Source organism: Polyodon spathula, chromosome 7, assembly GCF_017654505.1.
Source record: "Polyodon spathula isolate WHYD16114869_AA chromosome 7, ASM1765450v1, whole genome shotgun sequence".
NCBI classification, from domain to species: domain Eukaryota; kingdom Metazoa; phylum Chordata; class Actinopteri; order Acipenseriformes; family Polyodontidae; genus Polyodon; species Polyodon spathula.
This window is the reverse complement of record NC_054540.1, coordinates 51884703-51911822: the sequence shown is the minus strand read 5'-3', so window position 1 is coordinate 51911822 and position 27120 is coordinate 51884703. Positions and strand designations below refer to the sequence as shown.

Genomic DNA, 27120 nt, shown 5'->3' with positions numbered 1-27120 from the left:
CCAAATACCAAGCCACACCAATTAAACTCTATAAACATTTTATTTAGTTCTTTCTTTTTCTATGCAAGTTTCTGTTTCACAATAAAACAGTTGTTTACAAATTAAAGCAGTGTCACTTTTGTCTTATATACAGAATTGATTTTTCTTTTAATTATAAAAAAATACTACAATATGAAATTATCAATGAAACATTCTGAAATAAAGCTCTACCACCATTTAGAATCCCCCTTTGTTCACAATATTAAACATTAGTTCATCATTGATATTTACAAAAATGTCCTTAGAACCTCAACATTTACAAAGATGTACCCACCCTTGGAGTTGCACACTTGATTGGGTGCTGGCTGAACATACACAAATACCATGATATTATAAAGATACTGGGCACTTAAATGATGATATTCAGTAAAACAAAAAGACCAAACTTAAGATCCTCCATTTTGTAGGATACCTAAAGTGTGATACAGTATTCATCACACTATGGACTTATAGGTCTAAAACCATATTAAAAAAGTCAACTGACTTTAGAGTTAAGGTTTAGTGAATAGGGCAGATGATATTCCTGATGAGTCAATTATGTTTAATCGGTGTCAAACTTTCTTATCAATTGTCTGCAGCCAGTTCAGTTATTTCAGCTTTACAGTCATGTACTCTGGTTACACACCACACATTAGAGCCCAGCTGAAGTCTCAAGGCTCATGAGATCCTAATGCCTGCTTTAGAACACAGGGAATGAATATAAAGTATGCTGTCTTAATGGATTCTACCAACTGAAAATAAAGTCTTGGAAACCAAATAGCAAAAGGAGTAGAGACTTGTGAGAAAGTTACATGCTAGAGAAAGGCCTGATTATTTTAAAGCCTTTTTTAAAGTTTTATTTCCATATAACGTCTAAAACTATGTCTTACTGAATCATAGGTTTGAAGTTATGGAATACATCATTCTCTCAAAGGCCTGGATGATTGGTCTTGTAATACCAATGGAATATTAAAATGAGCTTCAGAACCACAGAACAGAGTATCCGTCAACCCGGTGCAAATGATCCTAGCTGTCTGCTAACAGTATTAGTATAATCAGAGTATTGCAGTATTACCATTTTAGAGCACTGAAGTGCCTTTGTCACAAAATATCCATTGTTGTATAATTCTTTTTTACATATTCTTATTACAGATATTAATATTATCGCAATCTGTACAGAATTGTGCATGTGTAGTTCCTCTTGTAGTAAGTAACCAATCAGTATTAAAAAACTTGCAGGCCAGAGTTGCCTGTTATCTTACTTGATCTTTATGGCAGACATTGGCAGTTGAGTTTAACACAGTCATTTTTCTTTTACCATTTTGTCTACGGTCATTTTTGGAGAGCAAACCAACAGTGCTATACAGTAATTGTACATTGTCAGGGAGCCACTTCCCAAAGTACATTAATACAGTAAACAAATAAACCCATAATCCAGACAATCTCTTTTACTGGAAAATATTTCCACACAGGTTAAATGACTATGTACCTGGACTAAGCACTGTAAACTATCTCTGTCTTGTTCTAAACCATCCTGTGAAAAAGCCCCCTTGAAAGATTTCTTCAACAGAAACCACTCTTTACATTCAAGTCTCACCACACTAAACCACAGAAGATAGGTCTTGAAGACATCACCACTTCACTGCATTAAAAGAAGTAGAAAAACTTTGTAAACTTTGGGACAACTGCTAGGGTAATACTTGCTCCTATGAGGAGTTATTGCTCATAGTTAAATGTCTAACACAACCTATGGCAGATTCAATCAAAAATATACATCAACCAACTGTTGGTAACCAAAAGAACACAGAGGGGTCGAATGGCCTGCTCTTGTTCATCATGTTTCTTATGTTCCCTTGATCTTTGTCATGCTCTTTTCTCTTTCAGTAATTTGTACAAACCAGTAAAAACAGTTCATACTATAAAAAGAAACAGTCCTTATTTGGATGAAAGGCAATTATAATAACCAGTAGATTAACTGTACAAGAGATATTTAGTCTTCCTATCGCCATAATTAGAAGGACGGCATCTTGGCCTAGGTAACAGTATGAAGAAACTTTATAATTATATTACAGTATTTCTGAAAGGCTTACATTCGCGATGGAGGTGAGGGTGGGGAGAGAACTGAAGACCAAGCATAGGAATAAATACAAAAAATAATTATAAGTTCCAGTTAGGCATGAAAACCTATAAAAGTCAAGTTTCTTTATCTTATACATAAAATATTTCATCTTTTAACCTCTATCTCTCTATTTCTAACATGCACACTCACACATACACTTGCACATCCTGTAAATACATTTTTAGTACTGGGTTTGTGTTTCATGGCAGCTTATTTTTCATATATACAATATTTTTCTTTTTTTTTTTTTAAATGGAGAAGCATCAGTCAGGGGGGTATGGAAGACCCTAGTTCTGGTGCCTCTTCATGTGCAGTGCCAGGTGATCAGAGCGAGAGAAGCAGCGCCCGCAGGCAATGCATTTGAAAGGCTTGGCGCCCGTGTGTTTGCGGAAGTGCCGGGTCAACTCATCAGAGCGGGCGAAGCGCCAGTCACAGCCTTCCCAGCTACATCTGTAAGGCTTTTCACCTGGAAAAAAGAAATGAAAGCATTAAACGATGCGTATTCCTTTAGAATAGAGCTTGCACGTTAACAAATACTTCAATAAACTAAACCCTACCATTTACACTTATTGATTGTGCCAAGTTTATTAAGAAGCGCGACCCGGTGATCAAACCATACGATGACAAGACAACATTCAGAAAGTGTGCAATTAAACATTACTGAAACAATGCTCCCCATTTAGTTGGCAATGCAGAATGACTTTTTAGATTCTTACATGACCTGAGTGGAAGTGACAGGGACTGAAAAAGACACCTTATACTATAGAGAAAAAAGACCCTGCCGATCAGAAGAATAAATATTCAGCTAATCAAGCTTGGAATCTGGCATCATAAGGTTACACTATACATTGGCCAATCAGACTTCTAGAAGACACATGAGTGAAGCAATTTAATACAAGCGAAAATGCTTTTAGCTCCCGGATCCAAGGCATTTAAAAGTATCCTGCTTTTAGCAGTACGTTTTAGAAAGCCTGTTTACTGTAGATGGATCATTACGTTGCTAGAGATACCAGTTAAAGTACACACAGTTTAACAGTAAGGGGAGAACACATTAAGAGACCGCAAAGGACGATATCAGTAAAATTATGTTTGCCAGCAGCACAGAAAATAAACAACTGCATGCCTGTTATGCAAACAACTTACTTATTAAAATGCAGCAATCAGCAATATCCTTTGTGTGAGGAAAAGGCACTGCGACGTGCATGGACAGTGAGCAAGACTGTTTATACAAGTGTTCTGTTGTGAACTATGGCAGAAGAAAGCACAGTGTAGGAGAACATTGTGACAGAGTACTTCAAACCAGTCCCGGGATGTTACAATATAAAGCTGACGTTGGTAACCAGTCTTATTATAAATCTGCATGTGAATCTTTGACTAACTACTGCTGGTCATTTTGAATTAACTTTGACTATATTGGCAGTTGAGCCAAACTAGAGGGAAATGATTATCTACCAATGTACCCTATCAATATTATTATAAAAAGTGTTGAGAGTTCTAGCATCGTTTGGAATCTTGCAATTATTCAAATCCAACGACAGAATGACTGGGCAGACTGCACTGTTCCATTGCTAAGCAGATACAGTTTGATTTAAGGAAAGTGATTCTCATTACTCAGCTTTTAAATTTAGGTTTATATCACTTATTTTCCATGCATTATGCTTTTTAAACATATTGTATATTTTCATATAAACAAACGTTAATGGAGTTCTGTGGTTATTCAACCCACTTGTCGTATTCAGACGCCATGAGTTGTCGAATAGGCCTAACTATAGTACTCCATTAACTGCACAAACTGTCAACATTGTGTGTTTGGGCAAGGCGACAAAAAAACCATTCCTTCCTATATGATGCTGGTGGAAGAGACTTGAGCAACAACACAAATGCTTAGTAAAAGCTTGGCAATGTGTATGGGGCTATTCTAAACTCAAGTTAACAATGAAACAGTCCCTTGTGACAGCGCCAATGTTTAAATTAACAGAGTGGCTTATATACTATATTAATGAATACACACCTGAAACAGCTGTGCTCACATGTCGCACCTTTATTTACACGTGTACAATGACTAGCTAAACTTGGCTATGGGTTTCAGTGATTAATCCATTCTTACATGGCACCAGTTCATATCCATGGCTACATCAGGAAAAATGCATAACGATTTTTCTCAATGACTAAATGACAGAAAGTAAACAATGTTAAAAAAATAAATAAAATGATAACTGGGTAAACACCACCTCAAAGATGAAAAGTTAACACTGGCAGTGGGGAAATTTTACCGAGCAGCTCTGCAATCTTATAATGTTAGTAATGAGCATTTCCTTATAAAAAGTACTTGCATTGTAAAAGCATATAAAAGTGTAATAAAGTATAGTAGAAGTATGGTAAACAATAGGTAAGCATTGTAACTCGGCTAAGTATGATAAAGCATATAATATATCAAACCTTGGTAAATTATGGTAACTGGAAAATTAACCAGTGAAATGTACATGGTAAACTTGTATAAGGGTTGCCCTTTGTACAGTACAGCACAACTTTGCAAGGTTCAACTACAAAACCAAAAAAGGAAAATAACAACATTTTATTTAGAAAACAGGTTCCCCTCTTGTTAGATATTTTCAAGAATGTTAGGTTTAAAACTCAGGGCAACTCATTGCTCTTTACAAATGTTTTATTAATGTTGTGTTTACCTTTCATAGTGACTATGGCAGCTAAGCAGAGAAGAAAAGCAAAAACTCAAACAAAACACTGATTTCACTTTTGTCTACTTCAATTTGTCTTCTAGAAGTTTTACCCCACAATCTCAAACAGCCTTAATGCTCTTAGCTCTAGGGTGTGGTCAACAAATAATGGCACTCGCTTTCACACTGATTGATGAAGAAAACAGGCAGAGACTTTTTGACCCCAGATATTTACTTGTTTACTAGCTAACAGCACCTCGCTATCCCAGGGCCCAGTAGGGAATTCAAAACTGTAAGTTTTGAAGTGCTTCATTGGTATATAAAGGAAGTACAATAGTGGTTTGTCTGCTGTACTTCACAATAGTTTCTTATACCTGAAAGGGTTTGAGATCTGAGCACCCAGATACAATACTTGTTAAGGTCATGCCAACATATAGAGGATTTGCAGGGCTTATACAGTGCTATCCTTTCTTATTATGCTTTAATCTGTTCTCTGCTACAATTTACTATGGTTTTACAGTGCAGAAAAATTTGTTAAGCCAAAGACAAGTCGTGTTGTAATGTTTGGATCCAGCTGGCTTGGCTGGCTAGATGTTTGTGGCAAGATTTCCTACCAACACACTATTGATTTACTGAAAATTAAACTCTAAATGGAATACAGTGTTCTATTGGATAGTACTGCCAAAACCAATACAGTTTCTGTGAGATACATACCATAAAAGATCCCAATGATACACATACAATCTTTGGCTCTCATTAACCCTGTGTGTGTGTGTTTGTGTGTGTGTGTGTGTGTGTGCGTGCTCACCAATGTTGAGATCTTGAAATCACTTTCATAGGAAAATATTTCAATTGTCTGCTTCACAGATTAAATTGTGTGTTCATGAAAAACTGGTAAAACAAGGGCCTTTCTATGAAAATGTAAAACGTCATACACTGGATAAATCATCAGTATGAGATCAAACTTTTTTCACTGAGATAGACCCATAATAACTATGAAAATGGGCTTGCCATTAGTACCATCAGTGATAACTTACCAGTGTAACAAATGTATCTCAACTAGCCAATCACTTCTATAATGTTTGCCTTCTTGACTTGAGGATGTCATGTGACCCCTCTACCTGTTTCCTCTGGTGCGCTCAGGTTTTCCTAGAATTTCCACCCCTACAACAACGCAAGAGAATTGTCCATGACTATCCATGACAAAGTGCTATCGCTGTTGTGAGTAGTTCCTCAGTAACATACGTTGCGCAAGAGGCCGGAAAGGTTCGCCATATAAGGCAGTTGATATCTCCACGTATTTGCTGTTCTCTCCTGTAGTAACTGGATCCCCAGGTGACAGGAATTTCTAGTCTAACCTGCTTCTCTTTCAACTTGCAGAGTCATGTTAGTGCCTGAGTAATTAGTTCTGGGCCTAGAAACTTCAGAAAGGTTACAATGGTAAATACGTACCTTACTGTTTACCAAACTTGAATTTACCATTATTTTTACTAAGCTCTGTCATACTTTGCTTTAATTAATCATAGTAAACTACAGTAATGTTTTATAATAGGCAATGCAGGGGCATGGGAAAGCATATTTTATTATAAACCAGCCACCTCTGTCCTAGCTCTAAGGGAGGTGTGTGGGGGGCTATTATACTTACTGGGGCGGTTACCATGGATACACAACAGGGATTTCAAACCCTGAGGTGTGCTAACCCATATCGAAATGGAAGACATTCCTGTTTTTTTCAGATGTGTTTGACCTTAAAACAGTATTTTAGACTTGTTTTCAGGTGTATCCTGTAAATAGAAGCAGCTGTACCAAGCCTGTATCAAGAAAGCAGGTGTGCAGAGTCACAGTAATGAACCATCCAGCAAACGAGAGCAAACATACATGGCAGAATAGCTCTTTATTACTACTGGGACTGCAATAGGTAGTTCATGTGCTAGTTGTGAAATACTCAACATGAACATTCAGCAGAAGGTCCTGTTTGCGCAACTTCTGAAGAACTACATACGTACTGCAGCAAAAAACAGATCGAGTGCCCAACTCCATCACAAGGATTTGAGATAGTTCTGGGATCATACGTGTTTTTGAGTGTGGCTCAAAGTATTTTAGGTTTATATGGTTCAGTTTACTGCAGTTAGTTGCAAAAAGATGTAAACGTGGAAGTCTTAGTCCCTTGTGTGAACTCTGTATTCGAATGCCAGTCCTCAACCCATGTCTATATCATCAGCTGAACTAAGTATAGAATTTAAGAGACACTGCAAAATCAATTTCACAACACAAATATGACTGATCACTTTACTCCGAGACCTCCTTTAGCCATTTTGAATTCTTTAAACAACATTCGGTATTTTTAAGCTTTACCTGAAAAGGTCTACTTGACAAATATTGATGTTTGTCTGTGTGAGGGTGAGACCCTCCCTGTAATATTGAACTATGTGTTGTTGTGATTATTATTGGGATTTGTTATTCTACTGGCGATACAGCCATGGTTTAGTTTGTATTGTGCATGCTGTTGATCAGGTGTGTTTGGTATATGATGGTGTATTGCTGTAATTAGATTTGGGCGCTTCCATTAATTAAGTTACTGTATTTTGTTAATGCCGTACGTTTGGTAATCTTCCATTAGAATTAGTCTTTATTGGTAATAGTTAAGGGCAAAACATAATAATGAGAATGATGATAAACAATATAATAGTTTATCATGTTTGTAAAGACTGTATTCATGCAGGTTAAACAAATAGGTATACATGAGAAGAAACATGTTTAATGTAAAATTTATGAACGTTAATACGTGTTATTACTGTATAAAATTATTCCAGGTGCCAATGTTTATTAAATAATTAATCCTGTTGGGAGTAGGCAGGGCTGGGGAATATGCAATGCCATGTCAAAATGTGCTTATAGTATCCAGTGCCAAAATAAACATTTATCCCTGTGAATGCTACCAGTGACTGTTTTTCTGCGTTTTAAATATCTCAGTGTTCTTGTGAAAGTACTGTGATTGAGGGTGGGGGTAGACTCGGACTTTCAGCCCATTGCAGTCTACTTAAAGTAGTTTATATCTTTTTTTTTTTTTTTTTTTTTTTTTTTTTACACCTTGTCCACAACATGTTATCGTGTGACCTGTGGCCACGTTTTTAGTGGCTGGCTAAATGACTCAAGAAGCTGAGCTTGTTAGCTTGACAGCAGGTGTATTTGATTTAGTGCTGGTGTAGCTGAAGAGGGCAAGAGAGGGGGTTTATTGCCTAACCCTTCACAGCTTATCAGGGCCAAAGCAAATAGCCCATAGATAACACAGCACTCAACAGCGGAAAAACACACTTGTTTTTCACAACCTGACGTACTGACAAGGGATGAAATGCCGCCGTGGTCCCTCTGTGTATGACAATTTGATTACCCGAAGCATCACTGAATTGCACTTTGAAAACAGAACAGGGATGGCATAGGGGGGGGGGGGGGGGGGGGTAATCTGCATTCAGCCTTAGTATGAGACCTCATGTTAGGGCAGAGCGTAAGAAAACAGTGCAATACTGCAATGCTCTGCAATCATAATACGTTGCTCGAACTGGAATACCATATTAGACTCAGTAGGCAATACAATACATAACCAGACCTATATTTCATCAGGATTGTAGTGCAGTGCAGCAGAGTGCCAAACTGTGCTGCAGTTGGGATAATGGAAGCAGAAGGGACGTTACAAGGGTACAAGCCTTTTATGTGCCAGTGGCAGTATTTTCATATTTTAACAGGCCGGCAGCAAAACAATTATATGAGCCAAGACACACTGATAATCCTTTGCAGTATTTAAACATGCCACATAAAGAGCAAGCAAAGTTACCATGGGTGTTCATGTGACCAGTCCCTCTACAATTCTGTACTTAAGAGACTTCAAATACATTTACTGCTGGTTTAATTGAATGTATGCAAATGGTTTAAGAGGTATAAAAAGCTAGATGCATGTGCTTTGAGTACTCGTAAACTCCACAGGACATTAAGAATGTTTAAACATTTATTTTTTATATTTCTCTTTATTTGGAAAGGGAGTGAAAAACATGGTGTTGGGGGAGGGGGGTGTATAAGAGATACAAGTTTCTATGTGTCCATTTTCAAACCTTTGTTTAGGGATGAGGCCCTAGGTGGGTAGGGGGAGTAAACTGCCAACTCAACTAAGGGTGGATTGTGCACACCGATATTCAGCCTGGATTAGACTCGATCCCGGATTGAATCCTTGATTGATATTTTTTTCTCGTTGCACAGATCGAGATTCGCATTCGATCCTGGATTGCATTCCAATCCTGGTGTGAGGGTGGATTGACTCTGGATTGTTGTGAAGTTATGGTTGCCGGTTATTTTGAACTTGTTAGACAAATTCGGGATGAAAGATTAATTAGATATTGTATTGTTCGCAATTGTAGCAATCCATTTGTTGAATTTAATGGTGAAAGTTTTCTACAGAGATTCTGTACGAGAAAATCGATCTGGTGGGGATATCAAAAACACAAATCGTCAGATAGAGACAAAAAAAAGACTCTCTTCCACCTCTCATTCAAGTGCTAAAACCAATGAGATTTTATGCCACAGGGTTGTTTCAAAAAGTAATCAGTGACTTGTTTCGTGTCGATACGTCAACTGTGTGCTGAGCAATTCACTGAAGCTATTGCAAGTTTCAAGAGAAATTCAAGAGAAATGATAAGAGCAGGTTTTCCTGCTGACTGCACCCATGTGCTAATAATTTCACCGGGGGGGGGAGGAGGGGTGCGATAGGGCTGAAACTTTTCGGAATCGAAAAGGTTTTTTTCAATATACAAATGATCAGTGACCCAGAGCTGAATATTACCAAACTAATTGCTCGTTAGCCTGGATCTACACATGATTCTCGAATATTTGAAAACTGTTTTGTCTGCGCCAAGTTTGAAAACTTGGAGATTGAAGGTACATTGTTAGGCGACAATGGCAACCCCTGTAGGCAGTATTTAATGACCTCAATTTTAAACCCTGCAACTGGTCCTGAAAGGGGTTTCAACAAGGCTCATGCATACACTAGAAATCTGACTGAATGGACATTCAGAGTTCTTAAAAAGAGGTTTCCATGTTCAACATTTCTTCGTGTTAAATTGGAAAGGTCGCTTGTGATCATAGTTGCACAAGCAGTGTTGCACAATTTCAGTAGCCGAGTGGGGCTTCGTGATTTGGAAGCAGATGTACCTCCTGATGAAACTATCCCACTGTCTCCTGTACATGAAAGACATCAAGGTGGACAGGAAATGAGACAGAAGTTGGTGACAGTTTTTCATTAATTAAAACGGTAAAATAACAGATGACCATTTCACCAGGCTGTAGTAGATTAGGAAACTGGGAGTAAAATAAAATGGAGTATCCCCAATATTGTAGTTTTATTATTATTACTACATTATATATATATTGTAGCGTGCATGGGGGAAGGCAGCAGCAGGGCTGGTAGGTGACGTAATCACATACAGAGTCATATGCCTGTTATTCGCTCCTTGCAATGGAGCCGGCTCTTTTATATAGTGGTATCGGCACTATGCTTTAGTGCGAGAGGTCCTGGGATCGGCCCCGCCCTCCGCCTGCGTGTGGATTACCTTGCCCTGTGTGATGCGCTTGCCTTTGTTAATAGGGTTACGCTACAAAAAGCAGCTAGTTGTAATCTCAGCTTCTCCTCTTTTAATGTATAGATTCTCATTTTAATGTTATGCTCCTTAAGAGCCATCTCAAGCAGGGCTAGACCAGGGTCAGCTGTTTCTGATTTCATTTTCTTTGCAGGAAGTGGAGTAAAAGTGGGTGGTCCTTGCTCTATAGGAGGTGACGCTACAGTTATAGCACAGCTACAATGAGAGGCATCCGCATCAGACAGGTCTTCAAACAACTCGTCAGCTACCTAGAATATAACAACCAAAGAACATGAAATCTTTATCCAATCTGTGCAATAAATGCTTTAGTTGATTCGATTCTTGGTTGGTTAATTATTTCAATTCATAACAAACTTAAATGAGGTAATCAGCAATACTCACTACCAAAGTAAGATATTTTGTTTATTATTTCATTATATATATATATATATACTATATATATATATATATATATATATATATATATATATATATATATATATATATGATCTATATATATATATATATATATTAAAAGCCTATATATACTAAATATCCCAATTTTACTCCCGAGGTTTACTCCACTGTGGGAACTGAATTCTGTTGTAATCTGTCCCCAGGTAGATTCCTTTACTGCCAATGTTTTGTTGTCTGTCTTTTTACTTTCAATAATGTTTTTGTATTTATCAAATATTAAATTTGATAAAAAGTTTCCCCTCCCCGAGCAAATTAAACAAAGGCGATTTAATAGCTACCATGGTGATGCTCTGACTACATTACAAAAGGATGACTTGTAATCAAACTGTGTTACTGACAGCATCAATCCTGGATTAACGTGTGAATTCTAAACCCAATCTCTGATTCGTAGAGCCGCAACCAATCTTGACATGCACAACAGAAACAAATCTAGGATTCAATCTTGGATTAGTCAATCCTGGATTAAACCTTGATATCGATGTGCGCAAGCCACCGTAGAGATTCTATAACTGTATGCTACAGAGGATACTCAGTAGCAGTGATGTTTCAAATAACAGTGCTGTACTGAGATATACCACAAGACATTCACTACACTATATTTGATTATAATTGTTCGTTAGTGTAACAAGACCATGGCTGCAGAATTGGGTTTGGCTTTGTTACTATATAATAAAAGTGTGGTGAGACAACTTGGTAATTAATGACTTAAACTGGATTGACTTAATAGTTCAAAGTGTAAACATGAAAAGAAAAAAAAGGTTCTGATTTGGGGTCAATACTGCACTCTGTTATAGTGAGCTGAGTTTGACTGGTTTGCTTCCCTGAAGGAAGACAAGATCGATATGATTTTAATCATTTCAAAGACCTTGACTGCAGCCACGGAAGCCTTATCATGCCTTCAGCTCAGATTTATAAGATTACAAAATGCGACAGGTCAGAGTTACATTTACCACACCATAACCAGCACTCAGAATTATTGCTGGGTTTTGAGGAAGAAGTGAAGTTGTTGTTTATTTATTTTTTTTTAAATTATTATTAATAAACGTAAACTGCCAGGCGTTTTGTAGCCTACAGTGCCACAGCCCATATTTTTCTGGGACTGTAGCCGTATTTTAGATGTTTCAATGACAATAAATGCCCATTGAACTGAATTTTTTTTTAACATCGGTATATAAACCTTCAGAACGTATTTTTGAAAACACGGCTCGGTTTATATCTTATTAATTTCTCACATTGCTTTCCCCACTGTCGATATCAAAATCTGACTATTGCCGTCTGATTCAAAGTAAATAAAATACCGGTTTGGAAAATTTCTACATTTGAAAAAAACAACAACTTTATTTTAGACAAATTTTCTTTCATGACCTGGAAAAGAACAACAAGCCATGCCACTCCCTAGGCTGGCTCTTGTTCCAGTATTTCCCAAAAAGGGTCAGTGGTGGGGTTAGACCACCCCCTGCTTAACATGGGGTGTAGTTTAGAAGAACAACTAAGGAGTGTAATGCAGTTGCTATGGAAACAAAGCATTGACTGCCATTAATACAGTCTGATGCTTGCTCTTGCTAGACTCTGCTTCCCCCTCTCTCTCTCTATTTTCAGGATAGCAGAGGGACCCCATGGTAACTCGCAGTGTTTCCACATTTATGAATATTTGTAAATGTGTAGACAAACTGCAGTTTTAATAAATATTTACTGAATGGCTAAATGCTTAGTTGTAGTGAACTAAATTGAAGTGTGTACCACTAGAAACCAGAGTGTACATGGGTGTCAGCTTTGATTTATGTCAGCACTGCAATTACCCAGGTTATAAAACACAATCTGTGGTAAAACTGTAAGAAACCAATTTGAGATGAAGAGCGCTTTAATAACCATAATGTTTTGTCTACTTGAATCTTTCTTATTGAGTCACTAAACTTCCAGGTAAAAAAAAAACCAAAAGATTTTTCCAACATAGTCAATCTCTCAACACAATGGATAGGAAAGGAAAAAGTGATGAAAGGAAAATGTGAGTCTGTGTTGTGTGTGTGTGTGTGTAAAATGTTTTAAAACACACAACTATAACAGTACCCTACCAGGGGGCCCCACACCATACCCACTCACATTAAGGGGTTTTCTTTCTTAACCTGAGATCATGTGAGACAGCGAGACAATGCTGGGCTCAGCACTCCCGAATAATCCCTTAAATATCTCAGGAATATTAATTGTGTCTGGAGGGTGTTTTTAATGTCTTCAATTAGACAGCTGCAGCTGCTTCAGGGAGACAGGCTGTGGTACATACAGCACCGTCCTGTACATTGCATCACACAGCACACTGTCTTTATTAAATGGAAGTCTGAACAGGCACTATAATGGTGTCACATTGGTATATTACTGTCTCTTGTAAAAGTCTCTGTACTTTGGGGAAGGGAGGGACAGCAATACCATTGAGATACCATACAATGGGGTATGTAAACCTAGCAGTTATAGTTCAGTTTATGACCCATGGTGGTAATCCAAGATGACTGAACGGTTTTTCCATTATCCATACCTTTAATCACTCAGTCATACATTGAGGTAAAGCTACAGCACAAAGGCATTGGTTGACTTTTTCTCCAAAGCACGCAACAGAAAGTGAATTTATAAATGAGCAATCTAGCACTACAGATTATTGTTAGTGATCTCAAACCACAGACACATTCTAAATCCAGTTCAGCTATAACGCATTTAAACTGCAGCCCACAACCAAGTTTAACTGCAGGTCTGTATCCTGCAGGTAAAACGTTGTATTTCTTTAAGGAATGCGAGGTACAGCAGTGTTCTCTTGGCTCAGGGGTTGTTCTGCACTCCAAGTTCTCCAAACTTTGATGTCTGGTCTCGCTATGAGCTGACAAGTTTGTAATGGGTTTATGTAGGCATGGAGACTATATTGTTACAAAGTGTGCCGTTTAACTAAATATCTTTCCTTAACAAGTGACTTAAAAGACTTAATGTTAACAGTAGTGTTACTATTTAACGACTAAACAGTTCTGTATGATTCTATACTAGTGGCAAAGTTGTGCACAGCTGGAGTGGTATGATCCAATGGTAGCATCATGCTCAACATATTAATGATATCACAATGCATGAAACTACAAAACTTGCAGTACTAGTGTATTAATGCATTGTTAAAACTGTTTGGTTGGGGTCTATGGAATCTGTTATTTGAGCCCTGTAAGGCTCACTTGGAGCACAGGGAAGCCTGGCAAACACAAGATAAAGATGCTCCCTTTGACGGAAGCCTGATCAGATAGCAAACAAGAGTAATGAGTCCCAGAGGAAACAGAAACCGCCCTCACCTGTGTGTGTTCTCTGATGTGCTTTCAAGTGAGAACTCTTGGTGTAAACTTTGCTGCATCCTGGAAAAAAAAAAAAAAACAGAATCCTTTCTCAGGTTTTTCACATTCGCAAACAATGAGCTAATGTTTGGCTCTGGCGCTGCAGATCAGACCTGATCAGACGGCAGAATGCTCATGGTGGGGGCTCTATCTGAGGTTGGAGGAAAGGTGGGGGCTGCATAGGGAAGTGGAAACTCACTGTGCCATTTACTGTTATAGTGGGATACTCCCACACTGTCTGTAGCAGCCTCACACTCCTAACAGAGTGACAGCATTAGTATTGCAGCACTTCATGTGTTTTACCATCAGTGTGTGGTCAAACTGTTACGATTTGTACTTTTCTAAGAAGTACAAACTAAACAATAATGAGAAATCACTTTTTATTTTAGTTCAGCGCATTTGCCTTACAAAGGTAAAGCACAGATCAGTATGGCACATCATAACCAAGTGTGGGAAAAGAATGGTGAAGTGCGGAATTACAGTTCAGATTTAGCTAAAGTGTTCTAAAGATTTGCCTTCATGGGTATACCTAATGCCTGGGTGGGTATACTGTCTTGAAGCTGAGTAAATAAGGGTTTGGATGTGATCTGTAACTAACTAGTTGAACATTATTCGGCAGCTACAACAGTAAAATGCATTGGTAAATGGCACATATTTTTGTGTACAATTTGCATCATAAGTGTGGCATACAATGTTAATGATGTGGAAGGCTTTAGGAGATATCAGAATACTTTGCTCCACAGAACAAATTATCATGGTGTAATTATGTGTTTGAAGGACATCTACCACTCTCCATACTGGTGTGGTGCTTACCAGATTGCATTATAGAATCCCCCCCCCCCCCCCCCCCCAATTGTCTTAGAGTTGTACCTACCCTGGAAGTTGCAGTGATGAATCCTCCTCTTCTCCAGCTCTGGGTTGTTCCGGCGGTTGTATCGTGGCCCAGTCAGGGTTCCCTGTGTCTGGGAGAAACCGGTGACCATGCTGTGTTGGGAGTGGAGCTGGGAGGGCTCCTGGACTAGTTTCAGGCCAGGCATGGCCTTGTAGGGAGGGGGTGGGGACATGGTGTTGATGAGATCTGGCTGGTTTTCAGGGCTCCCCGGCTGGGAGTTAGGAGGGGAGGGTGGAAGACTGAGAGACTGGGCCTGGTAGAACTGCCCGGGTACTGCAAAGCCACCATGGGTGCTGACAGGGACGTGGAAGGATTTAACCCTGTTGCCAGTTGTCATGGTGACGCTACTTAACGTGTGCATGGTAGTGCTGGATTGGCTGGTAGTCAGGGGCATTGTGACCTCGTTACTGCTGATTGGCAGCTGGTAGACCTGAGGCTGTTGGGGGCCAATCTGGAGTTCATCTGAGTGAATCTCCTGCTTGATAAACATGCTGTTGACTGTTTGTGGCATGCTGAAGACTGATGTGAAGTCCGGGAGTGTCTGAATGGAAGAGGGTGGAGAGGAGGTAGGCTGGGGGTAAGTCCCAGGCTCCGTTTTGATCTGTGAGAAGGGCTTGGTCGGTCGGTAGAGGCCGGTGCGAAGGTGGGCGGTGTGTGGAAGTATCACATTGATGTTGACGCTGTAGGGTGACTGTTTTTCCGTGGAGAAGTATTCATCCACAACCGAGGCGCTCTCCCGTCGATACTTCTTATCCGGGATGACAGCAGGAACAGGAGGGGCATTCTGTAGAAGGTATTTATCCATCTCTAATCGGGTCTGTGGAGACAAGAGGAAAAAATGAAGTCACTATGAAACAAGATTTGTTTAAAGCATTTATGCCAACGTAGCAGCCCACCTTGTTGAGTTTGATTTCAAAGAATCTATTTCTGCAGCTCCCACAGGTCAGGTACTGTATCTACATCACAAACCCAACCTCTAATCTGGCACTACTGCCTGACCACAGAATAGTTTTAGTTACTATCTACTATAAATTGCTGCTCTGCATCTATTCTCAGAAAAAGGGGAGTTGAGCATACCAGAAGTTCCCTGTATTTTACACTGAGGTGTACGCTTCGCTTCAGATGATTTGTGAAGGAAGGGGGTGATCTTAATGTTTCCCAAAAGAAATACCTTGGCTTTGATTCATTTTTATTATTACTCTACCAGCGGTTGGATTCCCAGCTCACTTATTTGAAGGAGAACGAGGGGGAGGCTGACTGGTGGTACCAGGAGTTCCTATCTGCCTTCTCATTCTGAGCATACCTCGGAACAGGAAGAGGCTTAGCTGAGTTCGGGAACATAAACCTCAATGTCCACTAATTCATTATCCTCCAGGATGATGGTTTGTAAAATTCACAAACCATCAACCTGGGCTTAAAAATACTGTACTTTAGTAACAGCAAAATATAGAAAAGGTTATGTTTTGAAAAATGTATATGAACTTTCAGAATATCAACATTGCATTTCCAGGGTGATTATAAACATACTGCTTTTGTTGATAAAGCACTCTTTGCAGAACAAAGAAAGTTGGAAGGTGGAGGCACCAAACTATGTGCAACCAGGTTCTGGCACCTACGGTCATAAAGGGTCCTGCAGCTGACTCCTACAGAGTAAGTGTTATACATTAACTGCCTAATAAACTATTTACCATAACTAGTATATAAACATACATTCCCAGGTATTATCGACGCAGTAAGATCCGTTTTGGAACCTGGCTTGCAGCCTTGATTGCAGTGATACGAAGGTTTATTTATTGACCACCTGTGGAGCCGTCTATGGAAGCGATCTACACAGCACCTGTCTCAGACACCTCGTAAACACATTGTGCAGTCAGGGCGACTCTCCGCTCTGCATCTGCTCTAATTCCTCCATCAGAGGCTTTTACGGGGCTCTCATGATGCAGGAAGTGCAATCTTCTCTCTTTGACTTATACATTAAAAAGTAAAGGCACCAGGACGGATCCAATAAGAAGAGCTCCTAACAAATCTAGCATATTTAACACACAACCTTCAAAACTCATAACCTCTACTTCTATTTTTATACATGTATTTAATCTGATTTTTGTTTTACATTGTATTAAATAAAACTGATTAACACACACTAAACAAAATATCATTATCACCAAGCAACTTAACAGATGATCCGAGGTTGAGATACAATAACTACTATATCTATAAAACAAGACCATGCAAAAAATGACACATGTTAAGTATAAAACCTTGCAAATGAAGGTTAACAGGTAATATAATCAACACATCCCATGTTTGGTCAGTCCAGTTCCTCTGCTAAGTTGGTTTCAAATAACCTATCATAGAAAGCAAGTATTTTTTTTACACTGCAGTGTAGTCAAATCCTGGAGGCTTTCAAGGGAAAATCAATGTTTTATTTTAAGTGACTCTGCATACAATGCACAGTTCACAACCTACCTCTGTAAAGCGCTTTGTGATGGTGGTCCACTATGAAAGGTGCTATATAAAAATAGATTATAAATGTAACAACAATTCAGACCTTGATTCTTGAATACTTGCTACCTGCGTTCCATAATTAAGAACCACAGGGAACACTGCAATACAAACCTGCCCAAAGCCCATCGATGCCTGTTCTTTGTAAAACAATCTATTTAAGATCTGTCAACCAAGCAATGTACTCCTAATCCCATTAGTGAATCACACCCTGGATTAGCACTGCTCTCAAACCACATTTAATAAAGCACTGCTCTCAAACAAGAAACACATGTAACAAAGGACCAGTGGCTAATTCAACTCCATGACTCCAGCACCACGCCCAGCCACAGCACAACTTCAGCACCACAGAATCATATTGTTCAGAACAACCTCCACTTTCTAAACATGACCAAACAATCAATAAAAAAAGACCCATGTATATCATATTCACAACTGTTTGCAAATCAACAAAAATGTTTTGACACAGTTGCAGATATCTATTCATTCTATACTGACATGAGTCAAGCAGACAGAGTTGGCAAACATCTGCCTTCATCAGCGTTAGCCTAAACATGCACCTACTTGACTTTTGCGTTTTGACTTTTTATTATTTTGCCTTGGAATTTATTTGCAGTTATGGATTATGTCCAAAGAAAAGGATACTAACAATCTATCTCAGGACACGTATATAAGTAAGAGTAAACCATTATTCTGCACATGAAAGTTTGGACTGATGGCTGAAAACAGAAAATGTTGAACCAAAATACTTCTCTACTATTAGTTTGATTAAATCGAGTGTTTTGATGTATGGTTTACTCGATCAATACATTGCTAAACAAAGCTAAATTGTAATTATAAATCAGATGTAGTGCTCCTCTAACTGTCTGACTCATTTACAAAACTGAGAATCAGATGGAGTTGGCTACTGTGATTCCTTTGATAAATCCAGTTCACATCAACTACAAGTTCAAAGAATATTGTCACAGGAATGACAGAAACGCAAACAAAGTTTGCCATTAAAATAACTAGCTTTTAACCAACAGTTTTTTTTTTTTTTTTTTTTTTTTTATTTTCTTTTCTTATTTATCTTAGGTTACAATAAAACCAACAATCCCCCCCCCCCCCCAAAAAAAAAAAAAAAAAAAAAAAAAAACACAAACTTAAGTCATGAACACTGTGATAACACAGAATACATGTGCTATATTTTAATGCTATGCATATTATCAAATAACAGGATGTTCTGGTACCATCTGGCACAATTCTTAACTGTAGCATAGTGAGGTGACTCCGTTCCTTCCTCTGTAACCCTGTAGAGTCGCCAGCGAAGACCAGTGACATCCCACAGTTCAATATCATTTGTTACACTGTAACTACAGTTGACAGCATCACTGGCAATGTACCAAAACTGCAGACTGTGGCCAGGATTATTTTTTAATTAAGGCAGCGTGATCCTTATAACAGCAAACACAAATTGCATTTTCTAGTGCAACACAATCTTTAACACATTTTTGTTGTTTGGTACTTCTTTATAGATGTTCAGAGATTAAGGATAGCAGATCACAAATTGACATTTTATCCCAGCCTGGTACAGTGACTATTTAATGCTTTACCTCCCTTTGGAATCTGAAAAGTTTTTTTTTTTTTAAACTTTGCCATTGTATTAGTCATATTTTCTGAACATAATCAAATTACTGTTGCTACTTATTAAAATACCCAGCTGCATTTTCCTGATGTTTCAAATACTCAGCTGACAGTTTTATCTGTTCGGTTAAGTCTTAGCAATTTTAAACATGCTTAAACCCCCATTACAGTCTCGCTTCCATCCTGGAGAGTACAAACAGCATGTTTCTCTGGGCTGAGTATTACCAGACATGCCCCTTCATGTGCACCTTTAATTTAATCCAGCGCCTATTTGACAAAGGTTGTTGAACAATAAAGTAGAAAAATGCAACCAAAAACAAATAAAACAGTGGGTGAAAATAAACATGCTTTTGATATGAAGCATGATCTCCTGAAATAAAGACTCACGCTTTATTAACCCTTTATATAACAGAACATTAACAAAGGGGCTGACTTTCAAAGCTTTTAAAGTTGTGAAGTTACAAAAGCAGAAACAAGCACAGCAGGTATTTACTGTACAGCAGTTTAAGTGTATTGAGTGGGTTCTTTATCGGTTTGCGAAATCAAAAGTCAACCTCCAAATGATCTCTTTCACCCACTTTATTCTCTGCAATATTTCTTCTGTGCTTGTCATTTTCGCTTTAACTTGGAATATGCTGATATTTCAAAGGATTATGAAAACACTGAGAAAGACCTCTAGACAAAACATAGAATTTGATGAGTTTCTCTTAGTTTTACATATACTACTGTTGAGTGTTTTACAGTTATGGGTGAAATACATTCAGCAAAGGAACCAGGATTCTTAACTTTTTCTAGTGTTGTATCTTCTTATCTTGTATTAACATAAAACAAAAAAAACAAAACAAACTGAAGAACCAAAAAATAAAATAAAAAATACAAAATGTTAATGAGGCTAATAAGAGCAAAAGAACGTAATTTTAAAACTCTGGCTTGTTAAATATTGCTTTGAGGCATGTTCTAAGCCTGCTAACAAATTTGAAAAAAAGACTTTTGGAAGTAAAAAGAACAAGTGTGTTACATTTAGCTTCCTTATGTATAATCTTTAAAAAACATTTAATGTTTTCTTCCACCCTCATAGGAATGAAGTGAAACTGTCATACCCTTACTTCTGTTCAGCAACTGAAGACCATTAAAAAACAAAACCTTTGAAACAAGAGTTATGTTTATGACTTCTCGGAAAGCAAGATAAGAATCTTTTCATTCGTTTCAGTTTCAACAATAAAAGCTAGAGACCATACACACATTATTAACATCAACTCTACAAAACTGATAGCAGGAGGAAAGCCAGGTACAGAAGTGAAAATTAAACCTTTGGTTGAATGACAACATATGGACACCTGTTTGCACTGTGTAGTGCAAAAATCCTATTTCACATTTTAAAGTAAATCCACCAGTATTCTGTTTGTATTGTATGTCTACTCAATATATATTTAGTATGTACTGTCACAGGTATTTAGAAAGCTGACCTGCCAGAATCTCTCTTTATATATCTATATAAAATATAAAACCTCCAAAAAAAAATCTGCCTATCAACTACGGTTTTGTGGCAAAACCTTTCTTCAATAACTAATGAAGGTTAAAGGGAATTCAATCTTGCTCACAGTATTTGAGAAATACCCAGATTTCAAAATAGTACCAACTACTAATCAGTTCTAAAAATGTACTTGGCTTTCTGTTCTGGCTACTATTGCAAACAGAGAAAAACCTCCGATTAGCAAAGCCACTTTCCACAGAATATGTCTGAGACGTTGCTAACCAACCACACAAAAAAAAAAAAAAAGAACTAACTTATTGCATACCGCACTGTATGCCTTGGTCTGCATGGGAGATACGTAAACTCGACTTGCACCAAAGACACACCCTTCCCCACCGAAACAGACCCATGGTTTTTAATAGCTTCAAAGAGTCAAAGGAAATTCCACATGGCAGGGTGTGTAACTATCAAAGGTAACCCACTGCCCTGCATGGCCTTACTACTGAGTTTGCTGTGCATTTGCCACGCGTTGAATGAAGTACCAGTTGTGCTGCTGAAAGTAATCCACAGTATATGGTGGCTACCTACTGGGCTGCAGCACTGTTGCTTCAATATAACACTGCCTTTACGGAACCTTTGATACCCTTATAAAAGTTTACTATAGTAATAGCATAGAAAAGTGTAATAAAGCAATGTAAAGCCCAGGGAAGCATGGTAAAGCATACTAAAGAACATGGTAAATCATGGTAAACTATGGGAAAAGCAGATGAAAACTGCAATAATACCATGCAGATTTACCAGGGTAAGCATTTATATGGGTACCAACACCTTGATGTATTTATAGGTTTGGTAGATAGTGTGGCGGTTGGCAGTTAAGGTTCCCATCACTGAGATGCAAGAGTAAACATTTGTTGACTATTTGTTTAAAAAAAAAAAAAAAAAAAAAAAAAAAAAAAAAAAAAAAAAAAATGGATTTCATAAAATAAATACAAATGTTAGAATGGTTGTTCCCTATTTTGTTTTAGTTTTTTGTTGGGTGGGGGTTGTATGTATTTATATGTTAATTTTATTTTATTTATGTTAAAAACTGTAGCAAATGAATATTTATGGTAGATCTACATTGGAATCTATCTCATGCAAAAAAAAGGTACTTTCCCTGCCAAGTATATCCAATGTTTATTATAAAATGCTTCCTTAAACTTTCCCTGCTTTTGTTCCCAGTTAAATGTATTGTTTTATACAGTGTAAAATGAATGTATCTGTATTGAAGAAATAATCAGACAAATCTTAGATTTATTCCATCTTTGGCTCTGTCACATTTTCTAAATCACTTGCTTAATGATAATGGTAAATGTATTCTATCCACTGTACAGCCAATGTTATAGCAATAACACAGTAATCTATGTGAACAAGCCAATAAACAGAAATATAATCTACTTTTTTTTCACCAGCCCTTTAAAAAAAGGCGGCTGTTGGCAACAGGATTAACAAAACTACTGTGAATGAAATGCTTACAGCTCAAGCACTTCAAAACATCTGATATCGGTACAAAGGCATCTGTGGTGGAAAAATTAATTTTGTAAAGGCAGTTTAAGATTTTGTGACCAGTAAAGAATTTAAAACAAATTAGAGAGATGTATTTAAAATGTGCTGTATTTTTTTTTTTTAAAGTTTTCAACGCAAGAAGTACCACTTCCCTGGTACGTGCTTTAAAAAAAAAAAAAAATGTGGGCAATACTGAAAAAGGAAAAGCGGTTAATTAACAAAACTATTGAGCAGGTGAGGGGCAGTTTATTGCAGTCCGATAACAGTGACCTCAAATAGATCTGCGCAACATTATGCCTTTGTTTCTTCCTCCTAAAACCAGAGCCAGTTTTTAAACGACTGTGAAATTCCACTGCAGTGTCAGATAATCTGTACACTGAAGAAAAATAAAAACACTGCAGTTAAACACGCCTGGCAGCTTCGGCGATGTGTTACTGCGATTGATTACCTTCCATTTGGCAAGACTTTAAAATGTTAACTGCGAGATCATGCAATCTTAAAACAGTGAGCCCAGTTAGAGTTCAAATCTTTTACAACGACAATCTGTTACGTTTATAAAGTGTGAATTATTATTATTATTATTATTATTATTATTATCATCATCATCAATATTGCCATGTGTAATAATAATAAAAAAATTATCATCGTACCATATTTATATTTTTGGAGGATCACACAATCAGAAATAACCAGCCTACATACGCGTTTAAACTTATATCATAATTAAAGCACAACTACAATAATAATAATAATAATAATAATAATAATAATAATAATATGGAAAGGCAAGATTTTATACAATTCTGAAGACCACGATATAGGCTACTTGTTACAAAAGGGTCACTGGCAAACTCAAAGCAACGGTGAAGTAACCCCACATGGATCAAATGGTTTATTAGGCTATTAGATGGTTGCTCCACTGTGGACCGTTTCAAATTATCTTTTATTTTTCTTGAGGCAATGTTTATTACAGTACTTCACTACAATGACTAAAGAAACAGGCATCCTCTTCACCTGGCTATCAAGCAGGAGAACAAGCGCATAAACCAATACACGCAGTTAAATTGGAACTTGCGCGTGTCACATATAGGCGTACTAAATAAAACACATTAAAACATGAGACATGTACTGCATGTAAAACCACCACGACCAGAAGAGCAACAATTACTATAGGAATTTATTTGCATTGTAGTATCCACGCATCCCTCACACATGTATTCAAATATGTATGTATTTGAGCCCATGCAAATATTAACAGAGACCAAAAACAACACCTGCACACGATAGTGCACTACACATTTAAATGGCTATGTCCACATTATACATTAGCCCCTTGTTTATAGTCTGTGTAAAAATGCATCTCATTAAACTAGCACTTCCATGCTATGGCGCCAACGCGTCTCCATCATAATCCAGTTTTAGCCCGCATTCAGCTGCCTTAAAAAACGCCCCTTATCTGTATATTAAAGCACTAAAGCGTCACAAACTCATATCTTTTATACAAACTCCTTACAAAAAGCGTATATTTAGGTTCAGTGAAGAAACACAGTTAACCGTTCCTTGTAATACGAAGCCAGACGCGTCTTTGATAATATGTGATTTATAATGGAGATTTGTTATTTTTTGAAATTCCGTAAAGCGCTTGGAATGTCTCACTAAAAACATGGTCTCGTATTAGAAGTTTAAATGTGGGTTATGTAATATTACCACCCAAAATAGGACCTCATTCATTCCCTTTGGAATAACCAAAATGTTGGTGACAGTAAACATTTCTCTTGTTTGGTCAAAATGACTAAATCCTGTTGCCACCCTGTAAAAAAGCGAAAACATATCCACTGAGAAAGTAATAATTCCTAACTGTAAAAATGAAACATTTTTCTCGTTTCGTTTTTGCTGTATGACACAGGAAACAACTGCATTAAGAATTCTCCAGAAAACCTTTTACCCGACAGCATATAGATTTGCTTTTGTAAACATGAAATATTACTTCACCCGTCTTAAACAAACAAACATTTGAAAGATGTGTACACGACGTGTTAGTTGAGAGAAAGTAAATCAAAGTGCTGTTTAGAAGATGAAATACTGCAAGCATCTCACATGTAATTAAGTGTAAGAAACCCTTCCTTTACCAATGTGCAGGAAAGATACCGAAGCCCCGTTGCCCCTACCTGGGCAGTATCACGCAAGTTTCTTATGATTCTCACCATAGGTTTGATTTCCTCAAACACTGAGGAGTCTTCGCCCCCATCTCCTCCAGGCATCCTTACAGGTTTTAACTGGGTAAAAACAGCATTTTCCTCTGGGTTTGGGACATTTATAGCCAGTCCAATGCTAGCCATAACTTTTCTGTTTGTATTTTATGTCTATTAAAAAAAAATCGATGCAAGTAAGTTTGCTAGCAATCCTTAAAAATCCAGGTGTATCACGGCTTTAACATACTCCTTTTGTAATTCAATGAGTCTTACCTGTCCTGAAGTAGGGGCTGAATAACATGGAGGCCCCTGACTGACAGTGCCGACGCCCAGTTGGAATTAGGCAGTGAGACCAACAGCCTATCAATTAAAGGAGGTGTCAACAAACACTCCATGCTTGGTAGAGAGTCGATAGACTACCTGAACTTTCTTTAACGTAATATTGCATGCAGGCAAATTACGAAAGCTGACCTTGTACTCACTTACTTTTCAATATCTATCTAAAATTATATATATATATATATATATATATATACACACACACACACATATTATGACACACACCCACATTGGCCTTTAGTATTTCTGAACCGTGGATGTACAGGTATATTACCGTTCTACATCAATTTATTAATTTTATTTTGTTGCAGTATATCAATTTGTGAACATAATGTGAACACAAGTTATAGTCCACATGTATGGAACTGAAACACCCCTAGCAAGTAATCAGCAATTTTCCATAAACAATTTGTTTTCATTAGAAGTTAAGTGAATATTACATTATTTGGGAGTTGTGGAACTGGGCCCCGTAGTTCTTGGAAAATAATGCTGGGATACAATTAATTATGGCACAGATGTCTTGAAACAAGACAAACCCAAACTGTGATAAATGACATTTATGCTCAGACTTTTAAGCGGTAATAGAATGATCTATCTGTAGTTATATTTACTTCTGGTACTTTTTACATTTGCTATAATATTAGAGGAACTATAACATAATCACCTCTAACAAATCTCAGCATTTCAATGTGAAAACTAATAAAGTGAATTGTCAAGAACAAATAGGTTTCGTTTATTGTATTGGTTCTCCACTTCATATTTTGCAATAGTGCAAAAGTAACTTTAATTTGTATATTGTATACTGAGCTGTCAATACAATTTTGTAACCAAATTGCATAGTAATCTTGATTTATCGTTAATGGCCTGCATGCTATAAAAAACCCCAAAAACTGATATATACAACAATTAGTCATTTTTGTACTAATTGATTTTGTTAAATAAAGTTTCACTATTGCAGAACGTAAGTGTAATGTCAATCTTAATACCACATTATACTGCTGACAGAGCAATGGAAACAAGACTAGTTTTACTACGCGTATTTATTTTAACAGCATTTGGTTGTTTGGACTTACAACACTCAACGGTACAATGACAGAGTCTTTTACTTTGTTTAAATGTTTTGTTTAAACATTGTTGATATTTTAGACAAACATACAAACAAGGGTTGGTGTTGACATCAGCTTCTTCTGCATATAAAACTGAAAAGAAAATAGAAACAGTGCTGTACCAAGCCAATGGCCCTTTAATGTGACAGTGGGAATGATTTATGGATACAATGTAGGACGGTATCCAAAAAGTTACAAATAAGGAGATTGGCTTTCATTAAACCTGTCTGAATTGTTATTAAGCAAGCCAACAGCAGCCAATATTGCACAACAAATTTAATAATCAAACCCATTTTAAAGAGATAAAGCGTTGACAACTGGCCGTTATGATGTTTTTTTTTTTTCTAAATGAAATATTTCTGATTATTATTACTATAATGATCATTTCATTCACTTTGCTACAGTGGATTATAGCAGAAACAAAACAAAAAGAGAAACATTTTTTTGACTTGATTGAAAAGACCAGTTTGTGAGAATGCTCATCGTGCCTGGACAGGAGTCCTTAGCCTGCGTCTCCCCTCCTCCTGTTGCCTCTATTCCCTACAAACCTGCCCAGCCGGTTCTCTGCCTGCCTTTGTGATCACTTTCAAAGAGAGCCAGCTTGTTTCATGTGTACTCTGCACTGTACAGTAGAGTCTTCCTGACTGGCAGAGGAAACAGACACCAGTGTATATTTTAATAACCTAACGGGTGATCTAAACCCTGCCATTCTTTAACACTAAGTTTATCCTGCAGGGTAGTTGTTATGCAAAAATACGTCAGGTTACATAAAATACTGGAATAAAGGTTGCTGCTTATCACAATTACCTGTTTCAGATGCAGGCTGAAAACAGACTGCTTTTTTGCTCATAAAGGAGATAAGTAGAAGATCACATGTGAGTAAATCTCTGTTAGTTGAGTACATGTTTACTTTAACAAAACCATTGAATCTGCACACAGACTGAACACATCTACAATGCTTCTGTGCATAAACTAATGCTCTTTCCTCAAGATGCTCTTGCAATATCTTACGTTGAAATATTTCTTCAACTTTTTAGGAATTGTTAATTGTTTTCTTTCCTCTAAATGAAATAGTATTTCAATTAAATATTTCAATATCTTCAATCTTACATTTCCTTTTGCTTGAAAAGCAATTCAAAATAAAAACTAATTTAACCTTTTAACCATAAAAAAATATATAT

At 37.3% G+C, this 27120-nt stretch overlaps 1 protein-coding gene across 1 annotated transcript; it reads right to left on the bottom strand.

Annotated features, from left to right (window-relative positions):
* Positions 1-1271: 1271 nt before the first annotated feature.
* On the bottom strand, positions 1272-24755 carry klf5l (Kruppel-like factor 5 like). The gene is made up of 4 exons (XM_041255753.1): positions 24507-24755; positions 15141-15975; positions 14228-14287; positions 1272-2603 (listed from the first exon to the last, which is right to left on the bottom strand). The coding sequence occupies exons 1-4, from the start codon at positions 24639-24641 to the stop codon at positions 2425-2427; spliced, it is 1209 nt and encodes a 402-aa protein (XP_041111687.1). The 5' UTR covers positions 24642-24755; the 3' UTR covers positions 1272-2424.
* Between the last annotated feature and the right edge of the window lie 2365 nt (positions 24756-27120).

What these genes read in the sequence shown, in the direction of transcription:
- klf5l (XM_041255753.1), bottom strand. Translation starts at nt 24,641, where the DNA reads ATGGCTAGCATTGGACTGGCTATAAATGTCCCAAACCCAGAGGAAAAT. An exon ending in TTGAGGAAATCAAACCTATG is followed by an intron (nt 15,976 to 24,506) that starts GTGAGAATCATA and finishes TTGTCTCCACAG; the next exon opens with ACCCGATTAGAGATGGATAA. An exon ending in ACATCAGAGAACACACACAG is followed by an intron (nt 2,604 to 14,227) that starts GTGAGGGCGGTT and finishes TCTTTTTTCCAG; the next exon opens with GTGAAAAGCCTTACAGATGT.